This window comes from Podarcis tiliguerta (assembly GCF_965153285.1).
Source record: "Podarcis tiliguerta genome assembly, chromosome: 6".
NCBI lineage: Eukaryota > Metazoa > Chordata > Lepidosauria > Squamata > Lacertidae > Podarcis > Podarcis tiliguerta.
The window spans coordinates 68225222-68253025 of record NC_139539.1 but is presented as its reverse complement, the minus strand read 5'-3'; the positions used below and the strand labels follow the sequence as shown (position 1 = coordinate 68253025).

The following is a 27804-nucleotide window of genomic DNA, read 5'->3' as shown; positions in this document are numbered from 1 at the left end:
GCAGCCTCCCTTTCCCCCGCGTGCCGCAGAGGCGAGGCGACTGTCTAGGACTTCGAAAAAGAGGAAGGGGAGCCACCTCGACGGGCAGGCCGTTGGCTGAGCATGGCGGCGGCGGCGGCGGCGGCAGAGACCGAAGGGAGCGCGAGGCGGAAGATGTCGCTGCGAAGGTGTGTGTGTGAGGCGGGGAGGAATGTCTCCTTGGCCTCTTTCCCCTCTGCCCTGCCCCAGAGTTATTATTATTAGGTTGGCTTGGGAGGGGAGAGGCTCAAGCCGGGAGGAAAGGGTGGAATCCAACACACGCGTCCATACATTCACACGCGCACCATGGAGGCGATGCGGGGCGCGCGCGCAAAGCCAGAGGGCTCCTCGCGGCGTTGAGAGAAACGTGTCTGGAAGGACGGGAAGGCGAGCAAAGTTAACAGGATAATATTTAAGGAGCAGTGTTATTATTATTATTATTATTAGTAGTAGTAGTAGTAGTAGTAGTGTGTGTATAATAAAATAAAAATTATCATATATATAATTATTATTATGTGGGGGCGGGGGCAATATGTTGTGATGTCCTTGCAGGCAGCGGATTGTAGTTTTCCAGAAGTTTTCTTCTGCGGAAGATAGTCTGGGGCTAAATTAGCCTTCCTCTTAACTTTGGGTAAAGGCAACTTATTTTAAAAGGGATACTAGATAGCCGTGCGCTGCAACCCCAGAGTCGGCCATGACTGGACCTAACGGTCAGGGTTCCTTTTACCTTTACCTTTACCTTTACCTTTACCAGATAGCCCACGCCTTTCTTAATATGGATTTAAAAAACACCACCACTTTCTTTGTTACTTATTTATTAAATTTGTACATAGGCCTGGGCAATGTAACCATACATCGCCCAGGACCGGTTTGAGGGTCAGAGCGTGATGGCATTTTCACCTGACGGTAGGTATATCACGGGTATAGGGCTTGCCTGAGCCTGACTCCCTCTGCCCCCAGTGCCTGGCATGCGGAGGGAAGACCCAAGCTGTATTGGCCCCGGTCCCACAAGGCCCTGGGGTGAAACTGCCGCTGTTTCGGAGGTGATCTACGCTCAAACAATGTGTGATTTTTGTGTATTTTGACTTTACTTGTTCCATATCAAGTACAATAAAGTAGACAGCATTAACTAAGACACTTAAGTGATTAGCTGTGAAGGGCATAGAAACCCTGTCAGGAGGGGAAAAAATGGCAGCTCCAAACCAAAGTCCCAGAGTTATTAGCTCACTGTTGCCTTTTGGCTGATCTGTAAACCATTTCCTCAAATTTACTGTGTTAAACTATAGCCTGGGTCAGTCTGACCTAGCTTTCAAATTTAATTTCTAAAAATGTTTCTGCAAGAAAAAGAGGGACAGCAGTTAAACCAGAAGTTGAGATGACTGTGCGTAAATAAGGTCATTGTGTTCTGATGGGAGTATGTGAAGAACTTTGTAGATCATGGGTACTTCTTGTGATCGGGCACATTCTCTCACCAAAGGATTCATTTCAGAGCACACATGCTCCAGTCAGACTTTCCCCCCACTAAAATAGGAACTCTGATGTCAAATCACTGACTTTGCTATTAAGATGTTGCCATCATCCATCATAGGGCAGGAAGATCACTTGCTAATGAATAGAAGAGGAGAAGTAAAAAGCAAGTGCAAGCTTGGTGTTGGAGAAATACCTGTCCAGCCTTTTCAGAATAGTGGCAGCTCATTAGTTTATGTTAGTTTATGTTTTGTTGTTTCTGACTGAAGGCTCTGAGCTACTCATATTACTTGTGTCTGTATCCCAGAGCCTTTTGCTGGAAGCATATCAATACTACTTAATCCTTGTTATTTGAGAGATGTTCTGGGCCACTAATGTAAGATGGGTTTTTAAATACTATTTGTATGCACTGAAAACATTATGGATATATATATATCTCCACACACACACATACACTTATCAAATAGATCTATTGCTTTTACTGCTTATTAGCATGAAGGGACGCTTTCTCAAAATGGTGTTTTAGCACCCATGTTATTCCAATGTGAATATGTCTCTTTTCCTTTTTTTTCTCCTTTCAGTTGTGAAATCTGCAATACAGAAGAAGCAAAATATCGATGCCCCCGTTGTATGAAATACTCATGCAGGTAGATGTAAACTGATGGGCATCCCTTGCTTATATTTTTCTTGTGTACTGAAAAGAGAGTGACAAGATTGCTTTGCTTTCTTTGTGTGCTTTCAGTTTGGCCTGCGTGAAGAAACATAAGACTGCATTCAGTTGTAATGGAGTAAGAGAAAAGACAGCATTTGTTTCCATAAATGAGTTCAGTGATTTAAATCTTCTAAGTGGTAAGAGAGTCTCTAAAAATCTCAATTGTTCTAGAGTCCCAGGGTGTTATTGTGATGGGTGGGTATGGAGGAGGCAATGTTCTACATCTACAGTGTTCTATACCTACCATTATATAGTGTTGTTGGAGATTCCTATCTGCAATGCCAGTAGGCACAAGGCCTAGGGTGGCACTACTGAAGTAATAATGCAATCATTAGTGTGTTTACATATAAATAAGTTGCCTTGAACTCAGGGTTTAGGATTGCAGCCTAAGTATAGCCGCCATCAGCAAATGTATAGCTGCACAAAGCTGTTAAATGGCACAATTAATACAGCTTGTGGGGCGAATGAAAGAAAACAGGTCCTTCTGCTCCTTGCTACCGTACAAACTTTGTCCACCTTAGAGAAATCTGGCCCTGTATGAAGCAAGTGAGTAATGCACAGTAGGTAAGTAGTTAGGATGGTATTAGCACAGGCATTTATTTCATTTAAAACATTTTGTCCTGCCTTGCTGCTTCAGATAGAGGCGCCAAGGTGGTTCACATTTGTTAAAAAAACCATCGATAATATCACATATTTAAGCTTTAGAAAGCACAGCCAACAAATGACAAATTTTCAATGCACACCCTCTCTTATTTGCTGTGAACCTATGCTAAAACCCATCACTTCCATACGATCCCTTAAGAATCACGTTGTAAAGGGTATGGGAGCTAATTTCATTTGAGCCTTTCCCCCGTTACTCTTCTCAATTTCAGATTACAGGTTTCTGGAAGATGTGGGAAGAACGGCTGATGGTGCTGCTCGAGATGACACTTCACATAGACCAAAAAGCAATAAATTTGTAAGTCTTTCTAGCTACCTTGAGCATACTACAGAAAACAAATGTTCATTGCCTTTTTTAAAAAACAAAAGGGTGGTATTAGAAACTTAAATGACAAATACCAGATGGGGCAGATGGGGATGGAAGGAAGAATTTGATTCAGTCACGGTGATTGCTTATTATCCTTCAAACTGAGAAACATACTGAACCAGATTCAAAAGTGATCCCTCTAATTGAAGGTTTTAAAGAAATTTGTCAAAGAAAATCACTTAAGTACAAATTACTGTATTTGAAAACGTAGTGATATTAATTGGTGACAGGGCTTAATTTTGTTTGTAGTCAGACAGTTTGGCTGCTTTTCTGTGTGTCAACATGCCCCCTCCCCCCAGTAGTAGCCAAGGTGTTGTCCTCCAGATCTTGCTGTATTTTAAAAGGTTGGAGAGATTGGCCAGATAGAATGGCACCTCAAGCCAGCTTTTGTAGAACAGTGGCTTCTTCCATTCTGCCCCCTCCCCTGTCCATCTTGGTAAATTACATTAAGTTTAGTAGGGGTTTGGGGGACTGTTCACTTTCCATCTCTTGCCAAGCCTGCCTCCCCATCTGGATCTCTGCAGCTGCAAAGTAGCCCCAATGAAACCTCCTCTGGAGACTAGTCCAAAATGAGCTGTGTACCTGGGTTGGCCAAAGCTAGATGGCCTGCATCAGGGTTCACAGGGACAATTGTGCAGGTTTGGAGAGTGTGATACATACGGTACATACATCTACCCTCAAAGTGGAGGACAGCCTTTGGGCATTATAATGTAATCTAATGACATTATTCATTTAGTTCCTTTTGACACTTAAAGGTTGCAGTGTATGATACAATGAGAGATTGTGTTGTTCACACTTAGTTTTCCTCCAAAGATAACACATTTAGTGAGTAATGCCACGCTAACTCCACTATCAAGATCATCTCAGTCTTGTACTTTCAAAAACAGCACTAATAACTCTTTTTAATAGCAGTTTTAAAATATTTGTCCTTCAAGTCAGATTGAAAAGAATGCGAGGAACGAAACTACAGCATTTGCCTGTATTAGTGGAAACAAAATCCAATCCAGCTTATTACATTATGTCCTGATAGCTTGATAATGTCTAAATTTTATGGGTTGGATCAGGGAACTGAGTTTCATGGGTCTAAAAGAACGCAGGAACAATTTTGGTAAAAACTTTCTTTACTCATTTAGAAGGAATGTGCCCACGTTTCTATCCCGTGAAACTGCAACGTGAAAGAATCTCATCTCAGCCTCTTGCTTGCTAGAGGGTCGGAACATTTTTATTTGTTTATTTTTATTTAACAGAACTTATATACCACTAGATTGGTATATGTGGCTTACATAAATATGAAACATTAAAATTATTGCTAAAGGCAAGTCTTTAAAAAGTGATTAAAAATACAGTATCTGAAAAGAAATAGAACACATGTAACACATAAGCTTAGGTGTGTTCCTGGGTGCTTGTTTTTGCTTTAACAAAATCACATTACTACTTAGCATTGTATTTGCAGTACATGATTTGCAGTACCATATCAGTATTGTAGCTGTTATAGAGTGCATATACTGTGCATTGTGGGATAGAGTTTTAGTTATTAATGGGCTCAAGTGTTGAGTATAGTGAGTAATATCCAGGAACATTGCAGAACGTCTGCAACCTTTGACACCACAGAAGAGTGCTTTACTGTGCTTCCTGCAACTGTTTACTAATAAACATGGGCATATAAATTTCTGTTCCTCACATGAGAAATATGGGAGTGGGATTCAAAGGTGATGCCAGCGGAAAACATTTGCCCAAATTAGAAATTGCCTATCTTCTTTGCCCACTCATCTGTGAGAGGGTGTCACTGAGCCAAGGTGAGAAAAAGTATTTCCTCTCTCTCTTTCCCTCTCTCCATTTGGTCACACAGGTAGATTACTTTCTAGCACAAATACGCCGTGATGGGAAATGCCACCTGTTGAACTACTTCCTGCTGGGTTACTGTTAAGGAAGAAGAACCCTGCAAAGGGAGGGAAATTGGCAACTTGCCACTCTCAACCTGGCTGTACACTTAAGAATTTGTGGTGCTATGAGAGAAGCATTTTGTACACCAATATACACTATAGAATTGTTGCTGGTAACAAAATTATAACATATAGAATGTATATATGCATGCACACCTTAGCAAATGTCTTCAGAGTTGTGATGAGACCTGGAGGCTGTAATGTGTGGTTGTTGGTATCTGAATTTAAAGCAGGAGGATCTCATATCGTGGTCTGGATTATTAATGCAGAAGTAATAGTTTTTATTTTAGTTGTGTATAAAACCAATCAAACATCTTCTGAATCTTAAGGGGACAGCATGGGTGAAATTTGTTTTAGAGTTCTGATGTATTATTTATACAGTAATACATAAATAGTTCTTCATCAAATAATGGCATTTATGTGCTACTAAAAATGTACATTGATAGGCCTTTAAACTACAGCTTTAAGTATAATTATGCTTTTAGTTACATCTTACTGAGACATAAATCCAAATGAAATTGATGGGATTTACTTCCAGCTATATATATATATTATATTAAGCCATTAATGAGAGCAACTACTTGTGTAGCTTGTGAATTGAACTTTTGGTTTTTTTATCTGATCTCTGTAAAGACTACTATACTAAAATAGTACAGTGGTACCTCGGGTTACATACGCTTCAGGTTACAGACTCTGCTAACCCAGAAATAGTGCTTCAGGTTAAGAACTTTGCTTCAGGATGGGAACAGAAATCGTGCTCCGGCGGTGCGGCGGCAGCAGGAGGCCCCATTAGCTAAAGTGGTGCTTCAGGTTAAGAACGGATCTCCGGAACGAATTAAGTACTTAACCCGAGTTACCACTGTATAAATCAATAATAATATTAACTCCTGAAAATTAAGCCCAACACCTATCTGAGCCAGGAGGGTTTAGATCCTCAGGTAGAAATTGTACTTGCCTCTCACTCTGCTCTTTCGCCACTGCTCTCTTTCATTGGCTGTGTTTGGATGTAATGTTAAACCACAGTTTAGTGTTTCACGAACAAGCTGCATTGGGCCTTGGACTCAAACATTCCAGCCTCTCTTCCTTTGGTATATCTGTAAGGAGGAGAGCAGAAGTTTCCCCTTCTGTTTTAAATTAACTACAGATATGCAAACCTAGATAAACAGTGGTTAATCTTAACTATGCTTTGTTGAAACAAGCCAGCTTCATAAACTGGTTTGCATTTGGGTTGTTTCAGTAAACAATCATTACAATAAGCTATGTTTCATCCATGTTCAGGTATCTCAACGAGCAACAGTAAATCAAAAACCAAAGCAGCAGTTTCCAAACTTCTCCTTATGGTCACAGCGTGCAAGTGCAAAGCTTACTGCAGCTCATTCTTGTAACACTTAGTAAACCATGGCTTAGCATTGCATAAAAGCAAGACCATTAGCCTGGACTTTGAAATTGTCAGCAATTATTTTTTCTGTCTTTTGAAACACTCAATCAGGTGAATTTTTTGAGAAACCGAGCTCGAAGGTTCGACATCTGCCTACGAACTTTGCCAATTGGATTCACAAAGAGACGAGAGAATTCTACGTTCTTTAACAACAAGTAAGTTTCTAGTTAATATTACTATGGGGATAATGTCATCAAAAGTTGTCATTCTGAATAACTTATGGCCCACTAAGTTAAAGCTAGCCCGTCAGCCAGAAAGGCTGACTTGACCAGAAACTCAGTGATACCTGTTTTTTGGTCAAGGTTTGCTAAGACTTCAAAAATAGGTTTGGACTGTACTAAGTTGAAAAGTCCCAAGTTATAGAGACCTTTTCTAAATGCCATTCTCATGCATTAAATTTAAGCCTATATGTCACAATTTAGTATTAAGCCCACTGAAATAAAAAGGCTTGTATATGCTTAGCTTTGTGCTTGATTTTAGCCCGTGGTATTTTCAAGATTTTTTTCTTTAATTAATTCCTTTACTGTGTGCTAAACTTATGCCATGGCGATAGTTGGACAATAGGAACAATCCCTTGATGGATATTTAGGTTATATAAACAATATAGTTGACATTAATGCAATATGTTTACCAAACAGTTTCTGTACATTCTAATGAATATTTGATGAAGCAAAATTTTGACGGAGGGAGTAGAAAATAACTTGCAGTTCTTCTTTTTGGGAGAATATAGGGTAGGATTCACCTAAGTAACCCCATCAACTTAAGCCCGGGACAAAGACTTCTGCTTGCACAATGGGACTCCCCACCCACTTTCTCTCCTCGCTCCGGAGGATGTCTAAAGAACACGGCACTAACAGTGTGCCTGGGGAGGGGAGAGGGGGCTCATTCCATCTGCAAGCTGAAGTTCAACCTTGAATTCCATCCCATAGTATTTCTGAACTACAATGCATATTTTAGGAAATACTGGGATTTTTCAAAAGGATGTGAATTGGTCAGCATGTTAACTGTCAAGTGAAATTAGAAATATACTTTCAGTAACATAATGCACCTACAGTCGGCAGAGCATGAGACTCTTAATCTCAGGGACGTGGATTCAGATGTCCCTTACTTTGCAATATTTTTGTTTTGTTCTGTATGGGGCAATCAAGAATTTTGGGACCTTTTAATGAATCCACTTGTGTTTCTGTTAGAGGTAGGTAGAGGCTTTTTGTTTACTAGTGACCAGGTACTTATGGGTCACTTGTTTATGTGTGTGGTTTATGCCAGAGGAATTGTTTTGTTTTTTCCCTGGCAAACAGAAAGTCCTCAGAAAACAATGATAGAAATGGAAGGTGAGAAGCCCTAGAGTAATACCTTGGAAGGAACACTAGAAAATCATCTCTCATTGACAGATAGTGATGGAGGGGAAATGTGATGTTTCGCTATAAACCAGTAGATGTCTCTCTTGCAGCATATTAGCAAACAGATTCTCCAACACTGATGTGCTTGCAAGGAGTAATTATGAAACCAGCCCAAATAGTTCTCTATTGAGCATGTATTTTCTGAACTAAGCAGCAAAGTATCACAGGAATTTGCAAAAAAGTTACCTAACACTTACGTCTAGGATATAAAAGATAGTGCCTGTATGCAGCTTTGCAAAGGAAATGCAATTTTTCTTTCTTCCAAAAAATACAATGCTGCATCTTTTCTTCCTAGCAACAGGACTCAAATAATTATTAAGTCTGACAACCTTTTAGCTTGCAGCAATTTTACCCTAAGTAAATCCAGAAAGCCATTTGGCCAGTAATAATTTACAATGATGTGCATGTAACCACTTGGTATGTGCAGTTGTTGTTTTTTAATAAGCTACCCACCCTTCCTGCAAGGAGTTCCCTGTTTCCTCCATCCCATTTTATTCTCACATCAACTCAGTGAGGTAGGTTAAGCTAAGAGATAATGACAGGCACAAGGTCACCCAATGAACTTCATGGATGACTGCGGATTTGAACCTGGGTTTCCTTAACATTTTTTCCCAGCACTCTGCACTATAGCACTCTACTATGTATGGTTCTGTTTGGGTCACCATTCCAAGGCGGGGGGAAATTGCAGGTGCCTGGCTGGTATTTGGGTAGCAAAAAAAATGGGAATATTCTTTCAAATGCAGAATGAGGTTCCAAAAACTGATGTTGACCCCTTAACATGATGGTGCCAAAAATATAAAGTACTTCCAAGCCTTAGCTTGGGGTGGAGAACTGGAACCTGCCAGAAGGCTAGATCCTTACGTTCCCCACCAGAGTGGGCCAATGTTGACAGGTGCGTAGGACTGCCAGCATGTCACTCACCCTGCATCATAATGTGATCAGGTAACTGACATCTGACACAGATCAAAGGAGGTAGTTGTAACCCCCAATCAGTTGACTGTCAATTAGACCAGCCTCCTTTGAAGATGCATTTTCAACTGCAATCAGCTGATTGGCACTGGGAACAGGCTTTCAAAAAGGCTTACTTTAAATTTTCATTCCTTGAACTGATTGTTGGTTAGGGGAAACCGCTTTGAAGTCCCTGCAGAGGGGGAAATGCTTCTTTTAAAAACTGCATTTCCTTCCCTGAAAGCTTGCAGAACACCTAGTGCAGTACGTCCAAAGCACCAAGTTCAGCTGATTGTCAGATGCTTGGGAAATGCTATTCAAGGGGCTTGCAAGAACCTCTGGTGAGCTGGTTGGTAGTGCCTGCAAAGCCCTTTGCATCCAAGACCTGCCCCTTCAGCTGTAATGCACGTTGCCATGGCTTGGTCAAAATGGCATTGTGGGACAAGTGTGAAGGCCTGATGGTTTGGCATGTGGGCCAGAGCCTCCCTGCCTTTTAGATTATATCACTCCCCAGCTGTATGGCATATAGACTAGGCAGATCAGGTCAAGTTTTTGTCTAGAATTAAGCTTTGGGTACATTGAGATTTCTTGCATACTCTTTGAACCATTTTTGTTCCTCCTCTAACAAAAATAGATTTAGCTTGGCCACAAGCTGTAAACCAAAATAATCATGGACTCTGTTCATTTGGGTTTCCCCTCCAGTCAGCAGAATGCAGACAAAATAATATCAACAGCAGCCATGTAAAAACACACTCATTATGCTAACAGACCCATGTAGTGCAAATCAAGCAGTACCAGGTGCAAAGCAATCAGGGGAAACCAAAACATGTAAAATGTAGCTTTAAAATGCATTATTCAGTGGTTGTCAAGCGATGATGTCTTGACACAATGATGGTTGAACTCATGTTTCAGAATCCACATTAAGCTCCAAGGCCCGACGTGTAAAATTCATGTTGATGTAGATACATGTTAACAATACAATTTAGACAGCTAGAATTGTGTACTCTGTCAAATGCTGCAATGCTATTGGTCTTCCACGTATTGAGAACTGTAATGTAGCTTTTCCATTCTGATCATAAAAATGAACTGAAAGAATGACAGCAGTTGCATGTCACAGTGAACCGTAAACATTGGCTTACCACGCGCAAGAAAACTGTGCTCCCTTCGTTCCTTTGAGCTTGTGCTGGGAGGAAGCAAACCATGATCCCTAGCTTAATGTTATGTCCAAACAAGGGGTTTGTAATGTTTTCCGTGATCAGTAAGCAAAGACCAAAGTTTATTGTTTCATTGTTTGTTGAGAGTAATGGGAACAAAGTAGCCCGTGATTAGTCCTTCAGATGCAACACTAAAGCAGGTGGATTGAAGCAGGGAGCAGTTTGCTTGTGTGTAGAAGTAAGCCAAGGTTTATGTGCAAATGTAGCCAATAAAGTAGACGTTGTTTTCAATCAATGAAGAATCTTGAGAATTTTAAAATTGTTACATGTTTAGTCGCCTTGGAATTATCCTTGTACATTTTAAATCTGCTGCATCACGCTTGGGCAAGAGGGCCTTCTGGCAGTTCCCTCAATGCAAGAAGCAAAGTTACAGGGAACCAGGCAGAGAGCCTTCTCGGTAGTGGCACCTGCCCTGTGGAACACCCTCCCATCAGATCTCAAAGAAATAAACAACTATTGGACTTTTAGAAGACATCTGAAGACAATGAAGACAGCCCAGTTTAGGGAAGCTTTTAATATTTGATTAATTATTGTATTTTAATATTTTGTTGGAAGCTGCCCAGAGTGGCTGGCGAAACCCAACCAGATGGGCAGGGTATAAATAATAAATTATTATTATTATTATTATTATTATTATTATTATTATTATTATTATTACTATTATGCACCTAGCAAGGTAGTTTTCCTGCTCTTGTAAGGCCTTTCTGGTAAGCCATTTGTGTAGCATGAAAATGGACTTCAGTCAGTTCTAGGTGAATTGTCTTGTTATACAAATTATAGGGATCAAGAAATAATTGAGCTTGCAGTAAAGTTAACACAACTTTCTTGCTTATATATCAAATCTCTACTGGGTTGTTACTGATGCTTAGCTAAGCTTCAGTAAAACAGAGGCTCCTCTGGTGCCTTACGTGGTTTAGGACCTCAGCTATGTCACACTGGCGCTTCAGTGGTCGGTGTGTCATAAAAGGCTCAGCATTCATGTACTTTAATGAGATTTCTAGGTGGGGGCGGGGGTTCACAGGAGACTATAATCACTTAATTAGTCTGGATCTGTGTTGTTTACAGAAGCTTATGAGACATATATAACACTGCAGGGACCTCATTTACTGAAAAGTGAATTAAGTCTGGCTGTACATGCATTAAGGTTCAGGAATGAATGCTGCTTCACCTTTGCAGACCTCCTCTAGTGTCTCCCCCCCCCCCCCATTTTTACTGGTGCAGGACAAGCCATCTTGGAGGCTCTGTGAGAAAGGTGGGATATAAATTTCTTAAATACGTTTAAGGTCTGTATTAAAGCAGCAGTTGGGTCGTTTGAAAATGCTATTGCATATCCCGGTTCTCATTTCCCCTCCTTAATGTCTAGTTCTGAACAGAATGAAGTAATGCACTTACGTATAATTATGTTTGGGTAGTAGCTATTGTCCTCCCATGCCTGTGGCTCCACCGTTGCTCTTAACATACCTCAGCGTTATTTTTTGCAGCCTTATGGACAGACCCCCTCAAGGACTCATGATTAGACTAGCTAAAAAACAGAAGCTTAGCATGTGGTGGCCCCTGTCCAGTGGACAAACAAGTAACCACTAGTTAAAGAAGAATAAACCTTTTCATAATTACTTTGGCTTAATTTTGCCCCACTTGACATCCATGTCAATGCAACAAGTGGTTTATATAACTTGTGGTTAATGTTTCCAAAACCTTAGTCCATTTTTCTTTCTCATAACTTGCCTTTTGATTACTCTTACCTCTAAAAAAAAAAAAGCAAAGACCTACAGCTAAGCCTGTTCTGTGATCTTGTGAATTCTAGTAAGATAATTCAGATTAATTTTCCTACATTCATGGCAGTGGGATTCCTCAGGGGTAAGGGAGAATAGGGCACTGGACATGAAAACAGATAGCCTCAGGAAATCCACTTTCAGCTGCCGTTTATTCTGTAAGCAAGTGGATCCCTTGTACAGCAAGGGTGGCTATCCTGTGGACCTCCAAATCCCATCATTGGACTGCAAATCCCATCCAGAATATGTTTTACAGCATACAGTACTCGTTTTCTGCCTGGTCAGCTTCTAAAACATGGCATCTTCACGCTAGCGAAACTTGCATCTTGCTTTCTGTGTAAATATTGCAAAGTGCTTTGCTCGTTACTATACTGATCAATCCAACAATATCTCAAGTGAATATTTAATTGTACATAGCAACAGATTTGTCTACTGTTTTGCTACTGTGCATGTTTCTGTAGCAAGTTGGACTCAGCTGAATGTTTTATCTGCCCAATAGTCAAAGTAACTTTGCTATGGCAACAGTGCATTGTTTCCAGTCACTGATATCAGAGCCTCTTAAACTTGATACTTGTATTTATATATATATAGCCTTGTATAATAAAAGAAGTATTATCACATCTTAAATATCAGGGAAGCAGTAGTTCATACATTTTAAGCTATACAGAATGTAAAGGCACCATTGTGCTTTGAATGATGCAGTAGTCATTAGTTCTGTTCAATGTTGGGTTGAATTGACTTGTATAAACAACCCAAGGTGGAAGTGATTTTAAGAAGTTTGTTACCTGCATAAGTGATCATGGGAACAATCCTTTTGTAATGATATTGATCTACCTTTTCCTACCACCTTGGTTTATTTTGGACTCTCTGCCACAGAGCTCAGGCAATTGCATTTGTGATTAGTAGTTTACATAATGAAGTATTAATAGTTTGCGCTGGTTTTGTTTCAGGGAACAAAAGTTCTACTGGCACTTGAAGCTTCTATTTCCTCATAGCCATGCTAAATTCACAGAAAAAAGGTACCCAAATGTTTTTGTTAGCCTCTGTTTACCATGAAATGTAAACCACTACCGTTGTATTGTATCACAGCTTGTTTTGCTTTTTGTTTCATAAAAATGATTATTGCAGCCTTCTTGGCTAAACAATAAACTGAATTCATAGCATAAAATTTAAATCTTGATTTTAAGATACTGTTTCTGTGGTTTGGTTTAAAACCTATTGTTTTAAAATGTCCATCTTTACCACTGAGAGGTGTAACTGATCTGTTATAAAACTGAATGTGTTCCATAGTTTTTAGGTTTAATTTATCCATTCACCATGCAGTCAAGGGCAGGTCTGATCATTAAATTTTGCCGACCCTGTTGCAAGACATAGATGTTTCTTGAATTATTACCATCCACTTTGTATCTTGCTTGGTGACTACCATTGCTCAGTTAGGCACTCTCCCAGCTATAATTTCTTATCTAGAAAAGGTGGCAGAAAGCTTGTCTTCCCATAGAACACATTGAAAGATGTGGAAGATTTCTTTTAAAATTAAAGCACCAGCTCATCTCTGCATTATGGAAAGGAAACATTTAGAACAGGAAAACCTTTCCCCAAAGGCCTTTTGTATTCTTGGACCAGTCTCAGAGAAGTCAGGTCCTCTTTTCTTCTTGAATGTGCTCTTGTGCTATAGCCTTTTCCACAGCTCTGACACTGGGGCTTATATAACTACAGTTTCACACATGTTGACCTGATTATTCTAGTTCTTGCCAGTATTAAGCTTCATGATTGATACATTTTTGTCTTTTTGTGTAAAGGGTCGCAGATGATAAGCCACTGGATGACATTCTAAAGCGGTATGTTGATCCTCAAGAGTCTGATCCTGTCATTCATCAAAGGTATGTGCTTCTAAATATTTAGCATCCTAGCGTTCTGTTGAGATACAAATCAGTCATTAAAGCATATTGGGCAGTCTTTTGATACATCATGGCTTACACTCAACAAGCACATTTGTTTTGAATGAAAGATTTCTTGTTATGTGGCAAGGTTTATCTAATGTTATGCCTTTCATTTCAGATTAAAAACCTATGCAATGTCCCCTCAGTCAGACATACGAATTTTAATGAAAGTGGAAAACAGACCACAAAACTCCATCAGGTAAGAGATTTTTGTTTTACAAAGCAGCAAACTCTGTATCTCCATATACCTTTTGAGTAGTAAGGCAGCTATAAAATGGCCAGCTTAAAAGAATGTGGAGTGAAATGTTGTCCCTTAGGTCCAAAACGCAAGACATGCATGGAAGAACACAGTTACTTTCTTTTCACTTGTGGTACTTTACGGACACGAGTGGCACTGTGGGTTAAACCACAGAGCCTAGGGCTTGCTGATCAGAAGGTCGGCGGTTCGAATCCCCGTGACAGGGTGAGCTCCCGTTGCTCGGGCCCAGCTCCTGCCAACCTAGCAGTTCAAAAGCACATCAAAGTGCAAGTAGATAAATAGGTACCGCTCCGACGGGAATGTAAATGGCGTTTCTGTGCACTGCTCTGGTTCGCCAGAAGTGGCTTAGTCATGCTGGCTACATGACCCGGAAGCTGTACACTGGCTCCCTTGGCCAGTAAAGCGAGATGAACGCCGCAACCCCAGAGTCGGCCACAACTGGACCTAATGGTCAGGGGTCCCTTTACCTTTACCTTTACTTTGGGGAAGAGCTGCTGCTCAGTGATGCAGCACATGTTTTGTGTGTGAAAGAGCCCGCATTCATTCCCTAGCAGCTCCAGGTAGGGCTGGGGGTAAGACCACTGTCTGAACCCCTGGAGAGCCACTGTGGTAGATGTAGACTGAGAATGGGGAATCTGCACTCCTGTATCACCCACTACAGCACCAGCCCACTCAGTGGCTTTTAGTCTTTTTCAGTCCAAGCAGGTTTCCAGTCCTACCTTTCTTTCTTGCTCTGGGTTTGGTGACAAAGAGAAATCCACAGATCTACACGCTTAACAGCATCCACAAAGGAAGTCCATAAATAGACTCGCCTACCTCAGAAACAACAGGTGCAGCACGGGAACTGAACTAATTAAGTCCCAGGCAAAAGAGAGGGTGGAATGTGAAAAGGAGAAGAAAGACGGGATTGTAAATTACTCAGAGAGGTTAGGAAATGGTTATATAGTGTTGCCCTTACTTTAGAGTAAGTTCCATTGAAAGCATTAGGATCTGCTTCTGTGTAATCTTGACTGGCTCCAGTTCTGTGAGGGTATCTGAATCGTGTGTTACCCAGAATTCCAAAAATATAATATCTGAAATGCCGATAATGCAATCATATTGTATAAATCAGATATAGGTGTTCAGGGTGATAACAGCTAGGTATCAGTAAAGAAATACTATGGTGTAAAAAACAACAACAGGCTTGCTAAATATTCTAAATTCTAGACTCTCCCTCTGAGTAGGATGCAAAAGCCAATGATCAAAATCTGGATAAATTTCTAAAACAAATTTGCCATCTGGTAACACAGTAGGTGATTTTATTCTTCTTTTTCTGTTGTTTTGGGGAGCAGTCAGTTCCAAGTGAGGCATACTGAGTGGGGGTTTTTTTTGCAGTTCATTGCGTTCCTTTTAGAAATATCTATTTGTCCTCTTCAGAATAAATTAATAACTTTGTCTAGTGCTTTATGTTTGGGATGCCTTCAGAATGACTTCATGCAGTAGGGGATATTGCTTTTTCCAGTAAAGGAAGGAAAGAAACTGCTGCCAAATTATACAATCTGGTTAGGGAAGTTCACCTTCTCCTTTTCCCAGGAGAGTGGTCAGACAAGTCTTTGTAACCAAAGAAGTTGATATTAATTGACACAATGAGATACTTAATTAATTATTTTAATTCAAAGTATAACACTACCCTGGTGATAATTCATGAATGACTGGTATGGCTTTCTGACACTTGAATGTGACAAAGTTTTATTGCAGGACAGCTTTTCCCTCGAGCTATTTCTCATAGGAAGCCAGCATTACCTGGCTTCAAATGCTCAGTTAGGTGTGTCTCGAGGGTACAGTTAAGTCTGGTTAATATCAGTGCAGATGTTAAACCACGTGGCCTGTGCTAGATCCTTAAACAGTTGACTAGCGTGACACCTGCGCTAGCCATTAATAATATATAGTTTTTCTTTTGTGAAGAGTCTCTGCTTTATGTTCTTAGGACCTAAACACTGTTCTAGGGTTTTGCTCCTTGTATGGTGGGGACCCCATCAATTGACTGCTGGTTTAGTGCTGTACTTCTGCTGATCCCAGTGTAGTAGACTCCAGCCTGAAAGCTAGTATCGGAGCATATGGGAATTCAGTGGGTGTAACTTCACTGGTAGAAGGCATACATCAGCAGAATAGGGAAGGAAGCAATTTTCAGCCATTCATCTTCTCTTCTGCAGCCTTCCTCAGGACGGTTCTCTAACCCTTCAGTGCAGAGGCTCCATGGAGGAAGAGAAGTTGCTGAAAAGTGTCTCTTTGTCCGTTCTGCTGATAGATGTCTTTCTTCAGCAGAGCAACATCCATTAAATTCCACCTTACATACTTTTCTTTTGTTGCAGAATCTACTTTGATGGTTGCATATCGAAAGCACTAATTGGCCTGGTTCACGTATAATGCTAAGCCATGTTTTTAGCACTGTGGGCAGGCTTGAACAAGTCTGGCCCAAGTGAAGCTGTGGGCCTATGCATATCCTCCTCCTGCTCCTATTGCACTGAATTTAATTTTTATGAATCTGGTCTTAACATTATACAGTCATACCTCGGTTTAAGAACAGTCCTGTTTACGAACGATTCAGTTTATGAACTCCGCAAAATCCAAAGTAGTGTCCCAGTTTGCGAACTTTACCTCGGTCTAAGAATGGAATCCGAATGGTGGAAAGGCACTGGTGGCGGGAGGCCTCAGTAGGGAAAGCACACCTCGGTTTAAGAATGGTTTCGGTTTAAGAAGACTCCCAGAACGGATTAAGTTCGTAAACTGAGGTACCACTGTATTTGAACCAAGGTTTCATAACCCATGTCTGATGTTGACTTGTTACAAAATATGCTAGAATTTGTTTTAAACTTGGATCCCAGGCTTAAATGTAATGATAATACAGTAAAACTGAAACTGAACAAAGCATCACTCTTAGCTGCAGGGGAGCAGCAAGTGCAATGCTTCATTTGGGCTTCTTGAGGCATATGGTGCTAAAGCAATAAACCATGGTTTATGCATGAACCAGGCCATTGTGTACCAATCAAGATATCTCAAGATGACCTTACTTTCTTTAAAGCTAGTGGTAGAGCAGATGCATTTGGTGACTTGTTTCAAGCATAGTGTGGGAAAGAGACAGACTGCAAGTGAGTCTTATAAGACTTTTGTGCTTAATGCTCTCTTTGTTTGAAGTCATTGTTCTTTGTTGAGGTAGTATAGTCCTTCTCCTTATGGGAAATCTGCAATAAAACGTCAGTCTTAAGTTTTACTTTCAGAACAGATGCTTATTTCAGCTGTGTGATATCCGTTTTTGTGCCCAAATAGACATTTCCTAGTTCAGTTTAAGGATATGTAAAGATGATGGTTACCTTTCGGTTTTGTCAGTGCCTTAAGTTCTATCAGTGCTATTTTCCTATATAACTTAAAAGTTGCTAACTATTTTTATGGCATTGATGGGAATCTTCCAGACTGTGGGCCAAATTTAGGCCCATAAGGCCATGGAGATAGGCCTGTCAGGCTGTTTTGGGTGAGCCACGCCCACATTTCCCAGGCTTGGTGTCATAAGAAGTTAGGCATGGGAAAGTTAAAGCCATGGCTCAAAACTTGAAGTGGCTGCTGTGAAGGAGAAAGAATCGGGTACACTGAAATGCACACTTCCAGTTCCTTTGCAGCTGCAGAAACCAGGGATGGAAAGCAAGTATTTTAAGGATTGCAACTTGCTACCATTCATTTTAGCACTTGCATGGATTATAGACCCAGTAGCTGTAATCAAGTGGACAGTCCTCGACAAAAAAAATTTGCTTTTAAAAATGTAATCATGATCTGTTGAACTTCATCCAAGCATAATAGCTTAGTTTATAGCTGTGGCTTAGAAAACTTGTGGTCTGTGAGGAGAGTTCTTGAGAAGCTTTCTACCTCCTGTTCCCTCACCACTGTTCCAAGGGAAAGTAAACTTTTGGTGAAACGAATTATTCTTTAAGTACGTCATTTTTGTGTGATCTTGACAAAGCTTTGCATACCTAAAAGCATACCTTAAGAGTCTTTGCTGTAGAATCTGCTTTTGTTTCTCATGTTGTGTCAGTTTCCTTTGGGTATTTACATTCTGCTGAAAAACACGCTGGCTTTGTCTCATATACTTAGTAAGAAAACTCCTGCTTACATTAAATACACTTTGAAATAACCATGAATACAGTGGTACCTCGGGTTAAGAACTTAATTCGTTCTGGAGGTCTGTTCTTAACCTGAAACTGTTCTTATCCTGAAACACCACTTTAGCTAATGGGGCCTCCTCCTCCTGCTGCGCCGCCGCTGCACGATTTCTGTTCTCATCCTGAAGCAAAGTTCTTAACCCGAGGTACTATTTCTTGGTGAGCAGAGTCTGTAACCTGAAGCGTATGATTAATTATTGTATTTTACAATAATTTTAATTATTGTATTTAATAACATACTACAGGTACCACTGTAGTATGTTAGCAAGGGTGGCTTGTGTCATTGTATCGAAAACCTGGCCAACCTTTAGCGAATTGGCTAGTAGATCAACACTGGCTCTGTTCCAGGTCAAGTTGCATATTTAAGAAGTATCTGCCTGTGACTTCCGGAGGCGGCGCGACCGGTAATGGCTGCCTTCTCCGAGTAAGGAGAAGGGAGCTCCGCTGTAAACGGGTCGTCCGCTACGGCGAAGCGGAGACCCATTCAGGAAAACCACAGGTGGCAGAAGCCTGTGGTCTCGGGACCCGGCGGGCGCCAGAAGCAGCCCCCAAAACGCTGAAGGGACCCCGTAAGGGGCTCCGGATCGCGGAGGGGGTAGCGGCGCTGTGGGTCGTTGCGCAAACAGCGAAGTGAAGCCGCGTTGCTGTGGCCGGTCAGCGCTGTCCTTTCTTCCTGCAACTTTTCTGAACTTTGGAAACTACAACCCGTGAGTAAATTTGGACATTGAAAACTTTCTGAAACTTTTGTCAACTTTCTGAAACTTTTTGAGAACTTTCTGAAACTTTTAAAACTTTTTTAAAAAAAAGTTGAAATCTGGCTGAAAACGGAGTGAGGATAAGCAGGAAGCCCATCTCCCGCTATACTGAACTTTAAGCAAAGAGCAGGAGGAGTGGAGACAAAAAGTTATGCGTTAACTAAATGCTGGCACCCTGTTAAAGCAGTTTTCTGAGTGAAAGACTTTGAGCTATTGACTTTTGCTGGTCATATTGGGGGTGCGTTGATATCCTTCTTCTGTGGCACCAGTGGATTACAAAATAAATAAGAATCTCTGGTGCTGGAGCTGCCTGGATGAACACCAGTTTGCAACTTTGGATACATTGAATTCAGGTTTTGAAACATTCTGAGTTGGAACTGGATACTTTGAAACTGTTGCAGTCAAGGCACTGTAAGAAACACTGTTTTGCTTTAAGTTTTACTCTGCTAAAAATAATACATTGTGGAGGCGATGGACATGGATTTAAATTTATAAGTTTAACTTGGATTTGATCTTTTCCCTGAAGACGTATTGGATTTGATCTTTTCCCTGAAGACGTATTAAGCTCCCTCTAGAGGATTTTGGATTTACAGCAGTGACTTTGTTTTACTTTCCCTTTCCCGGCCTCTGTTTGACTATTGTATCTGGGACTCTGCTTTCTCATGGGAACAACTTGGATTGACCTTGGATTACAGATAACTTTGGAATGAGTGGCGCAAGGAGAAGAGGAAGGACCAAACAAACAACTCTAACTTTATCTGCAGCCTCACAGCGTAGATCTTCTGTGCCGGCCTTGCCTTCCACTTTGCCTCCAGACATAGAGGCGGCCTCCCTAATACAGGCAGGGGAGGGTGAGACAGAGGAGCTGCACCTGGGAGATATGGCTTCAGGGACAAGTAGCTCTGTCTTGGAGAAAATTTTGGAGAAACTGGAGGCTCTGGACAAGAAGGCTGATTTGCATACAGCTAAAATTGAACAGAACACAGAAAGCTTGAATAAGCTGACTGGACAAGTTGCACAGAATGCCCAGTCTATTGGAGAATTAAAGGAGGCTGTAGGTGAAAATCGTAAACTGGCTGAAGATACTAGTCAAAGACTGGAAGAACTTGAGAAAGAAGTAAGACCACTCAGCAAACGAGTTGGAGAACATCAGACTTACTTTTTGATGACAGAACTGCGAAACAGGGAGACCAACTTGAGGATACGGTCAATACCAGAGGTGGAAGAAGATAATTTTATTGAATTTCTAACTAAGGAATTTGCCAAGTTTTGGAAGTTAGAGGAAAAAGACTTTAAAATCGTATCTGCTTTCAGGCTTGGCAGAGTCAGAAGGACAGAGAAGCCCAGAGATTGTTTGATAACACTGAGATCAAAGGAGGAAAGGGACAAGATTTTGGGCCTGCACTACGAAAAGTCACTAGGCATTTTGGGCAAGAAAATTGAAATCTACAAGGACATTCCTAAGCAGTTGCTGGACCTTAGATCTAACTACACGGAATTGGCAAGACTGTTGAGAAGCAACGCAATTATCTTCAGGTGGGAGTTTCCACAAGGATTATCCTTTACCTACAGAGGGAGAAAGATCAAAATCAAAACAGTGGAAGATAGAGACAAGTTTTTGGGAGCACACGGAGAAGACCTCCACAAAGGACTTGGATTGCCAGCGCCAGAACTTCCAGGGGAGCCCGCCCCCTCGGATCCTCAAGGACCGGAGAACAAGGTACCACCCCAGAAAGAATAACCAGACCTATCCAGGATGTCTCTGCAGCTTTTGAGCTGGAACATAAATGGCTGTAACAGTCCTGAAAAAAGGTCTAAAATTTTTCATATTTTAAAAAAGGAACAATTGGACATTATATGCTTACAAGAAACACATGTGATTAGGCTCCATAGAAAGGTGTTAATAAATAAAAGGCTTGGTCAAGAATTTATATCATCGGATACAGTTAAAAAGAGAGGTGTAGTGATCTATGCAAAAGAGAGCCTTTCACCAAAATTTCTTTTTAAAGATGAAAGTGGAAGAATCCTCGCAATAGAAGTACAGTATCAAGGAGAAAAAATTTTGATATTAGGAATTTATGCTCCAAATGAAGGTAAATCGGATTTTTATAAGAAGTTGCACGAGACCATGCTGGATTATCTGGATTACAACAACGTCATCATGATGGGGGACATGAACGGGGTCGCATCAACAAATATGGATAAGTCACAGAACCAGAACATTACTAAAGAGGGAAGACTACCTAAGACCTTTTTTGAAATGACTGACAATATGGACTGGGTTGACATCTGGAGAGTTAGAAACCCCTTGGGAAGAGAAGGAACATTCTTTTCTGAAGCTCAACTGACTTGGACACGAATCGACCAAATATGGATAACTAGAAGTCTGGCACCTAAGGTGAGGAAGGTGAAAATCTGCCCTAAAACATGCTCCGACCATAACGCCTTGAGAATGGACATGACATTGATCCCAACCGGCTCCTTTAGATGGAAGATGAATGATGGCCTGTTTAGAGACCAAAGAATTGTAAAGAAGGCCCAAAAAACTTTAAAGGACTATTTTGAGATTAATTTGAACACTACGGTGGAAAAAAGAACTATCTGGGATGCAAGTAAAGCTGTGATGAGAGGGTTCTTGATTCAACAGAATTCTTTAAAGAAAAGACTGCAAAATGAAAAGAAAGATAAAATTCTGGAAAGTATCAAAGAGTTGGAGAAGAAGTTAAGATCTAACCCGAAGTCCCAACCGATTCTGAGAGAAATTAAACTTTATCAGGCACAATATTCCAAACTGATAAATCAGGAAATAGAATGGAAGATTAAAATAATGAAACAAAAAACTTTTGAATCGGCAAATAAATGTGGGAAACTGCTAGCCTGGCAGTTGAAAAGGAGACAAAGATTAAATACAGTAACAAACTTAGAGGTTGAAGGAAGGAACATTCAGAACCCGGGAGAGATTAGAAAGTGCTTCCAGAGGTATTTTAAAAAGTTATACACTCAAGGGCCACAAGATGAAATAGAGATTACACAATTTTTGGAGAGAAATGGATTAGCAAAGCTGTCAGAAGAAAATAGAATAATTTTGAATGGCAAAATAACACGACAAGAGATTGAACAGGCCATCCAGAGTCTGAAACAGGGCAAATCACCAGGGCCAGATGGACTGACCTCTAACTACTATAAGACATTGAAGGATTATTTGATACAACCTTTGTTGGAGGTCAGTAATGAAATAATGGAGGGGAAGAAGGCGCCTGAATCGTGGAAAGAAGCATTTATCACATTGATTCCAAAGTCAGAAACTGAAAAGACACAACTCAAGAACTACCGTCCCATCTCCCTTTTAAATGTGGATTACAAAATATTTGCAGATGTTTTGGCACGAAGATTTAAGAAAGTTTTAAGTGAGATAATCCATAAAGACCAGGCAGGCTTTCTCCCGGGCAGACATATGTTTACTAACACGAGGAACATTATAGACATATTGGAACTTTTACAAACAAACATAAACACTAAAGCAGTTTTAATTTTTATAGACGCGGAGAAAGCCTTCGACAACATATCTTGGAAATTTATGAAGGGGAATTTAAAAGAAATGGGAGTGGGACGGGGGTTTGAGAACGGGATTGAGGCAATATATTCAGAACAAAAGGCTAAACTGATAGTTAACAATGTGGTTACAGAAGAGTTTAAAATTGAAAAAGGTACACGACAAGGCTGCCCGATTTCCCCATTACTGTTTATTTCGGTTCTGGAAGTGCTCCTGAATATGATTAGGGGGGACCGGTTGGTGGAAGGGATTCAGGTCGGAGCGAAACAATATAAACTTAAAGCTTTTGCAGATGACCTAGTTCTGACATTACAGGAGCCGGAGTCTAGTTTGAAAAGAGTACTACAACTGATTCAAAACTTTGGTCGAGTGGCAGGATTTAAGTTAAACAAGCAAAAAACTAAAGTTTTGGGGAAAAACTTGACAGATACTGAGTTGGAACAGCTTCAGAAAGAGACAGAACTAAATGTGGTTAAAAAAGTTAAATACCTAGGGGTAAACATAACAGCAAAAAACCTGAGTTTATTTAAAGATAATTATGAAAAATGCTGGTCAGAGATTAAGAGAGACTTGGATAGTTGGTCAAGACTAAATCTTTCTTTGTTAGGCCGAATAGCTGCCATCAAGATGAATGTATTGCCAAAAATGTTATTTTTGTTTCAGACACTGCAGATTGTAGACAAGACAGAGTGCTTTCGGAAGTGGCAGAAAGATATTTCTAAATTTGTCTGGCAGGGCAAAAAGCCCAGAATCAAATTTAAAATATTAACAGATGCGAAAGAAAGAGGGGGCTTTGCCCTGCCAGATTTAAGGTTGTATTATGAAGCTGCAGCTTTCTGCTGGTTAAAAGATTGGTTACTTCTTGAAGATACGGATGTCTTGGATTTGGAAGGTTTTAATAATGCGTTTGGATGGCATGCATATCTATGGTATGATAAAGCTAAGATAAATAAGGCCTTCAAGAACCATATTGTCAGAAAATCAGTTTTTAATGTCTGGACAAAATATAAAGACTTACTGGAGAATAAAACTCCGAGGTGGCTGTCACCCCTGGAGGCTAAGGCTTGGAAAAGAACCAATATGGAGGCCAACTGGCCAAAATATTGGGAGATAATAGAAAAGGATGGTGACAACTGGAAATTGCAGAGTTTAGAAAAGATGAGAGACAAAGTGCGAGACTGGTTACAATATGCTCAGATTAAAGAAGTGTTTAAAAATGACAAAAAGCTAGGATTCCAAGTGGAAAAGTCAAAGTTAGAAACTGAACTGTTAGAACCTAAGACTAAGGTACTTTCAAGAATGTATAACTTGCTGCTGAAATGGAACACACATGACGAAATGGTAAAATCAACAATGATAAAATGGGCGCAGGATATTGGGTATAATATTATGTTTGAAGATTGGGAAAGGTTGTGGACCTCTGGGCTGAACTTCACTGCATGTAATGCGTTGAAGGAAAATGTGATGAAAATGATGTATAGATGGTACATGACCCCTGTTAAACTGGCTAAAATATACCATTCGTCTGATAGCAAATGTTGGAAATGTAAGGAAAATGAAGGAACATTTTTTCACCTCTGGTGGACCTGCCCTAGAGTGAAGGCCTTTTGGGAGAAGATATATAATGAATTAAAAAAGGTGTTTAAATACACCTTTACTAAGAAACCAGAGGCCTTTCTCCTGGGTATTGTCGGCCAGAGTGTGTTAAAAAAGGACAGAACATTCTTTATGTACGCAACAACAGCAGCAAGAATATTAATTGCCAAGAATTGGAAAACTCAGGAGCTACCCACTGTGGAAGAATGGCAGATGCAACTGATGGACTTTATGCAATTAGCCGAGATGACCGGCAGAATTCGAGACCAGGGAGAAGAAAGGATGGAAGAAGATTGGAGGGAATTTAAGATTTATTTACAAAAATATTGTAATTTGGCTGAGTGTTGAATTGGATGCCAGTACAGATAATTGTCTACCATTAAATTAGATTTAAGGTTGAATTATATGTCAAACCAAATTAAGATTATTAATTAAGATGAGTTAAATGATAATTTGTTTGAAATTAATTTAATAATGATGTAAGTGTATGCGGGAGGTGTGGGGGAGTCCCATGTAACAATTGAGAGATGTTAAATGGACAATGACAAGTTGTGCTTATCTAATATATGCTTTATTTGAAAACTTCAATAAATATATTATAAAAAAAATAAAAAAAAAAAAAAATGAAATGCACACTTCCAGTTCCTTTGCAGCTGCAGAAACCAGGGATGGAAAGCAAGTATTTTAAGGATTGCAACTTGCTACCATTCATTTTAGCACTTGCATGGATTATAGACCCAGTAGCTGTAATCAAGTGGACAGTCCTCGACAAAAAAAATTTGCTTTTAAAAATGTAATCATGATCTGTTGAACTTCATCCAAGCATAATAGCTTAGTTTATAGCTGTGGCTTAGAAAACTTGTGGTCTGTGAGGAGAGTTCTTGAGAAGCTTTCTACCTCCTGTTCCCTCACCACTGTTCCAAGGGAAAGTAAACTTTTGGTGAAACGAATTATTCTTTAAGTACGTCATTTTTGTGTGATCTTGACAAAGCTTTGCATACCTAAAAGCATACCTTAAGAGTCTTTGCTGTAGAATCTGCTTTTGTTTCTCATGTTGTGTCAGTTTCCTTTGGGTATTTACATTCTGCTGAAAAACACGCTGGCTTTGTCTCATATACTTAGTAAGAAAACTCCTGCTTACATTAAATACACTTTGAAATAACCATGAATACAGTGGTACCTCGGGTTAAGAACTTAATTCGTTCTGGAGGTCTGTTCTTAACCTGAAACTGTTCTTATCCTGAAACACCACTTTAGCTAATGGGGCCTCCTCCTCCTGCTGCGCCGCCGCTGCACGATTTCTGTTCTCATCCTGAAGCAAAGTTCTTAACCCGAGGTACTATTTCTTGGTGAGCAGAGTCTGTAACCTGAAGCGTATGATTAATTATTGTATTTTACAATAATTTTAATTATTGTATTTAATAACATACTACAGGTACCACTGTAGTATGTTAGCAAGGGTGGCTTGTGTCATTGTATCGAAAACCTGGCCAACCTTTAGCGAATTGGCTAGTAGATCAACACTGGCTCTGTTCCAGGTCAAGTTGCATATTTAAGAAGTATCTGCCTGTGACTAATAGCCTTTTTGTATGCCCGTAAAGGTAAAGGTACCCCTGCCCGTTCGGGCCAGTCTTGCCAGACTCTTGTATGCCCATGCACTCCATCAAAGGCCAATGGATGCAAATAGGCAACACTTACCTTCAGATATAAATTGGATTTGCCTCTGAAGTTCCTGACCCAGCAAATCTGTGTGTGGACATCTCCTTCTGTGGCTGCAGCTCAGTGCCATTCAGAGCATCTGCTATTCATACAGAAATTCCCAGGTTCAATCACTTTCTCCTAGTGCTCAGATTGGGGGCACGGGAAGAGGAGAGGGTGGGAAGCCCTGTTATACTGTTAAGGACTCCTTGTGCTGGCTGTTGATAGTGCAGCAATTTAGTTGCCGTTATGATGATGATGATGCTCATCATTGCTTTATTAATCACCTTCCAAAACAACCATCTCAGTTTAATTTGCCCCTTATGGACTAGAAATGAATCAAAAGGTTTGTTAAGAAATCCTTGTAGTATAGAAGCAGTCAATTAGGGAGCAATCAAAATGTTGCTAAATGTTATTAAATGCAATAGATCCTCAAATAAATATGGGGGATCTTAATATCGAAACTTTTCCCACTTTGAATGCTTGCATTCCATCATTGTAACATTTTCATTAGTTCACTGATTATCTCCATTTACTTGTGATTCAGTCTGCCAGCACCACCTTAAAGGAATTAGCCTGTGTCTAGTCAGTTCTTATCTCTGGTTAACAGCGCCAGAATTTTCAAAAGTATAAAGAAAAATGCTGTATATCTGAAGAGTTGCACAGAGCAAACAGTGCGTTTATAGGGTGTTGATAGTGCCTTAACTCAAGGGTCTATTCTGTAACCATCTTGTTGAAATCACTTTAACCGTTGTGACCTGTAACTGTTTTGTAAAAGTTCATACAACCCACAGACGTTCTAGAAACTTTAGAATGGAGCAATAAATACATATGTCATAGTATACGGATGTAGCTGAATATGAGCTGGTGTTTTGAGGTGAAAAGGGGATAAAGGCATAGCTGGGAATAGTATTCTTAGGATTGTTTCTTTCACTGGTTTTGAGATGGGAATCTTACATGTTGCTGTCGAAAAGAATCCCCAGAATGATTTTCCATTTTATGTTGCCAAAAGGGAATCCCTCTGTTTATCTCTTTCCGACAGTAATGAACTAGAACTGTTCCTCTGACCTTGTCAGGAGAGGTTTGACCTTCCTTCCTTGGCAGAGAAGAGGGAACATGTTTGTTTTGCAAGGGTTAGTGAATTTTTGGCAGGCGGCAAATACAACCTTTGTAAGAATGTGAAGACCTGTGATGGGAATGTTAAAAGTACGGAGATTAAGATACTTGTGTTTTATAACTCAGTGTGTGTTAATTGGGAGAACAACCTCAACTTTCTCTTATTCATGGAAGAAATCATGCCAAATAAAATGAATACAGTACATAGAAGTAACTATTCCTTTTCGTAAAGTTTCATTCTCTCCACAGTAGATTAAAGAGTCCGTGTTTCTGTTCCCAGTGGCCTTGTCCAGAACCACAAATGACTACATAGAGTTATGTAATGCTTGTTGCATCAGCTATTTATTCCCACTAGGTTTTGTCATAACTGTAGTTAGGCAAGAAGACCACTATTGTGTGTCTGTGCGTGTACACACATACGTGCGCGCACACACACAGAGGACCTTATTTTAGGGGTTAGGAGGACACAGTGGTGGGTCAAGTGGCGCTTATATGGCATTTGCAGATCTGAAATCCATGACCTGGATCCAAATTTCATGGGAGGCTCATGGTTGCTCAGAATTGGCCAGCTGCAGAAACCAACAAGTGTCAGCCAGTGGTCAGATAAAACGCTATATAATTGCACCATCAGTATCTTTGACTGCCCCTGAAGCTACTCATTGATCTTCACATACCCCTGAAAAAAAGAGACAATATGATTCCAGACCAGTGGTTCCCAGATTTTTTGGCCATGCCCCACCTAAGCATCTCTAAAATCC

The 27804-nt window shown here is 40.3% G+C and overlaps 1 protein-coding gene across 1 annotated transcript in view; it reads left to right on the top strand.

The window, feature by feature from the left end:
- Positions 1-15: 15 nt before the first annotated feature.
- Positions 16-27804, top strand: part of ZNHIT6 (zinc finger HIT-type containing 6) — a 44668-nt gene continuing 16879 nt past the window's right edge. The window contains exons 1-8 of the mRNA XM_083445074.1: positions 16-167; positions 2067-2132; positions 2228-2334; positions 3070-3155; positions 6657-6760; positions 12890-12958; positions 13739-13819; positions 13998-14078. Of these exons, the coding sequence (XP_083301200.1) occupies positions 103-167; positions 2067-2132; positions 2228-2334; positions 3070-3155; positions 6657-6760; positions 12890-12958; positions 13739-13819; positions 13998-14078 (659 nt within the window). The 5' untranslated portion in view covers positions 16-102. The remainder of the gene's footprint in view (positions 168-2066; positions 2133-2227; positions 2335-3069; positions 3156-6656; positions 6761-12889; positions 12959-13738; positions 13820-13997; positions 14079-27804) is intronic.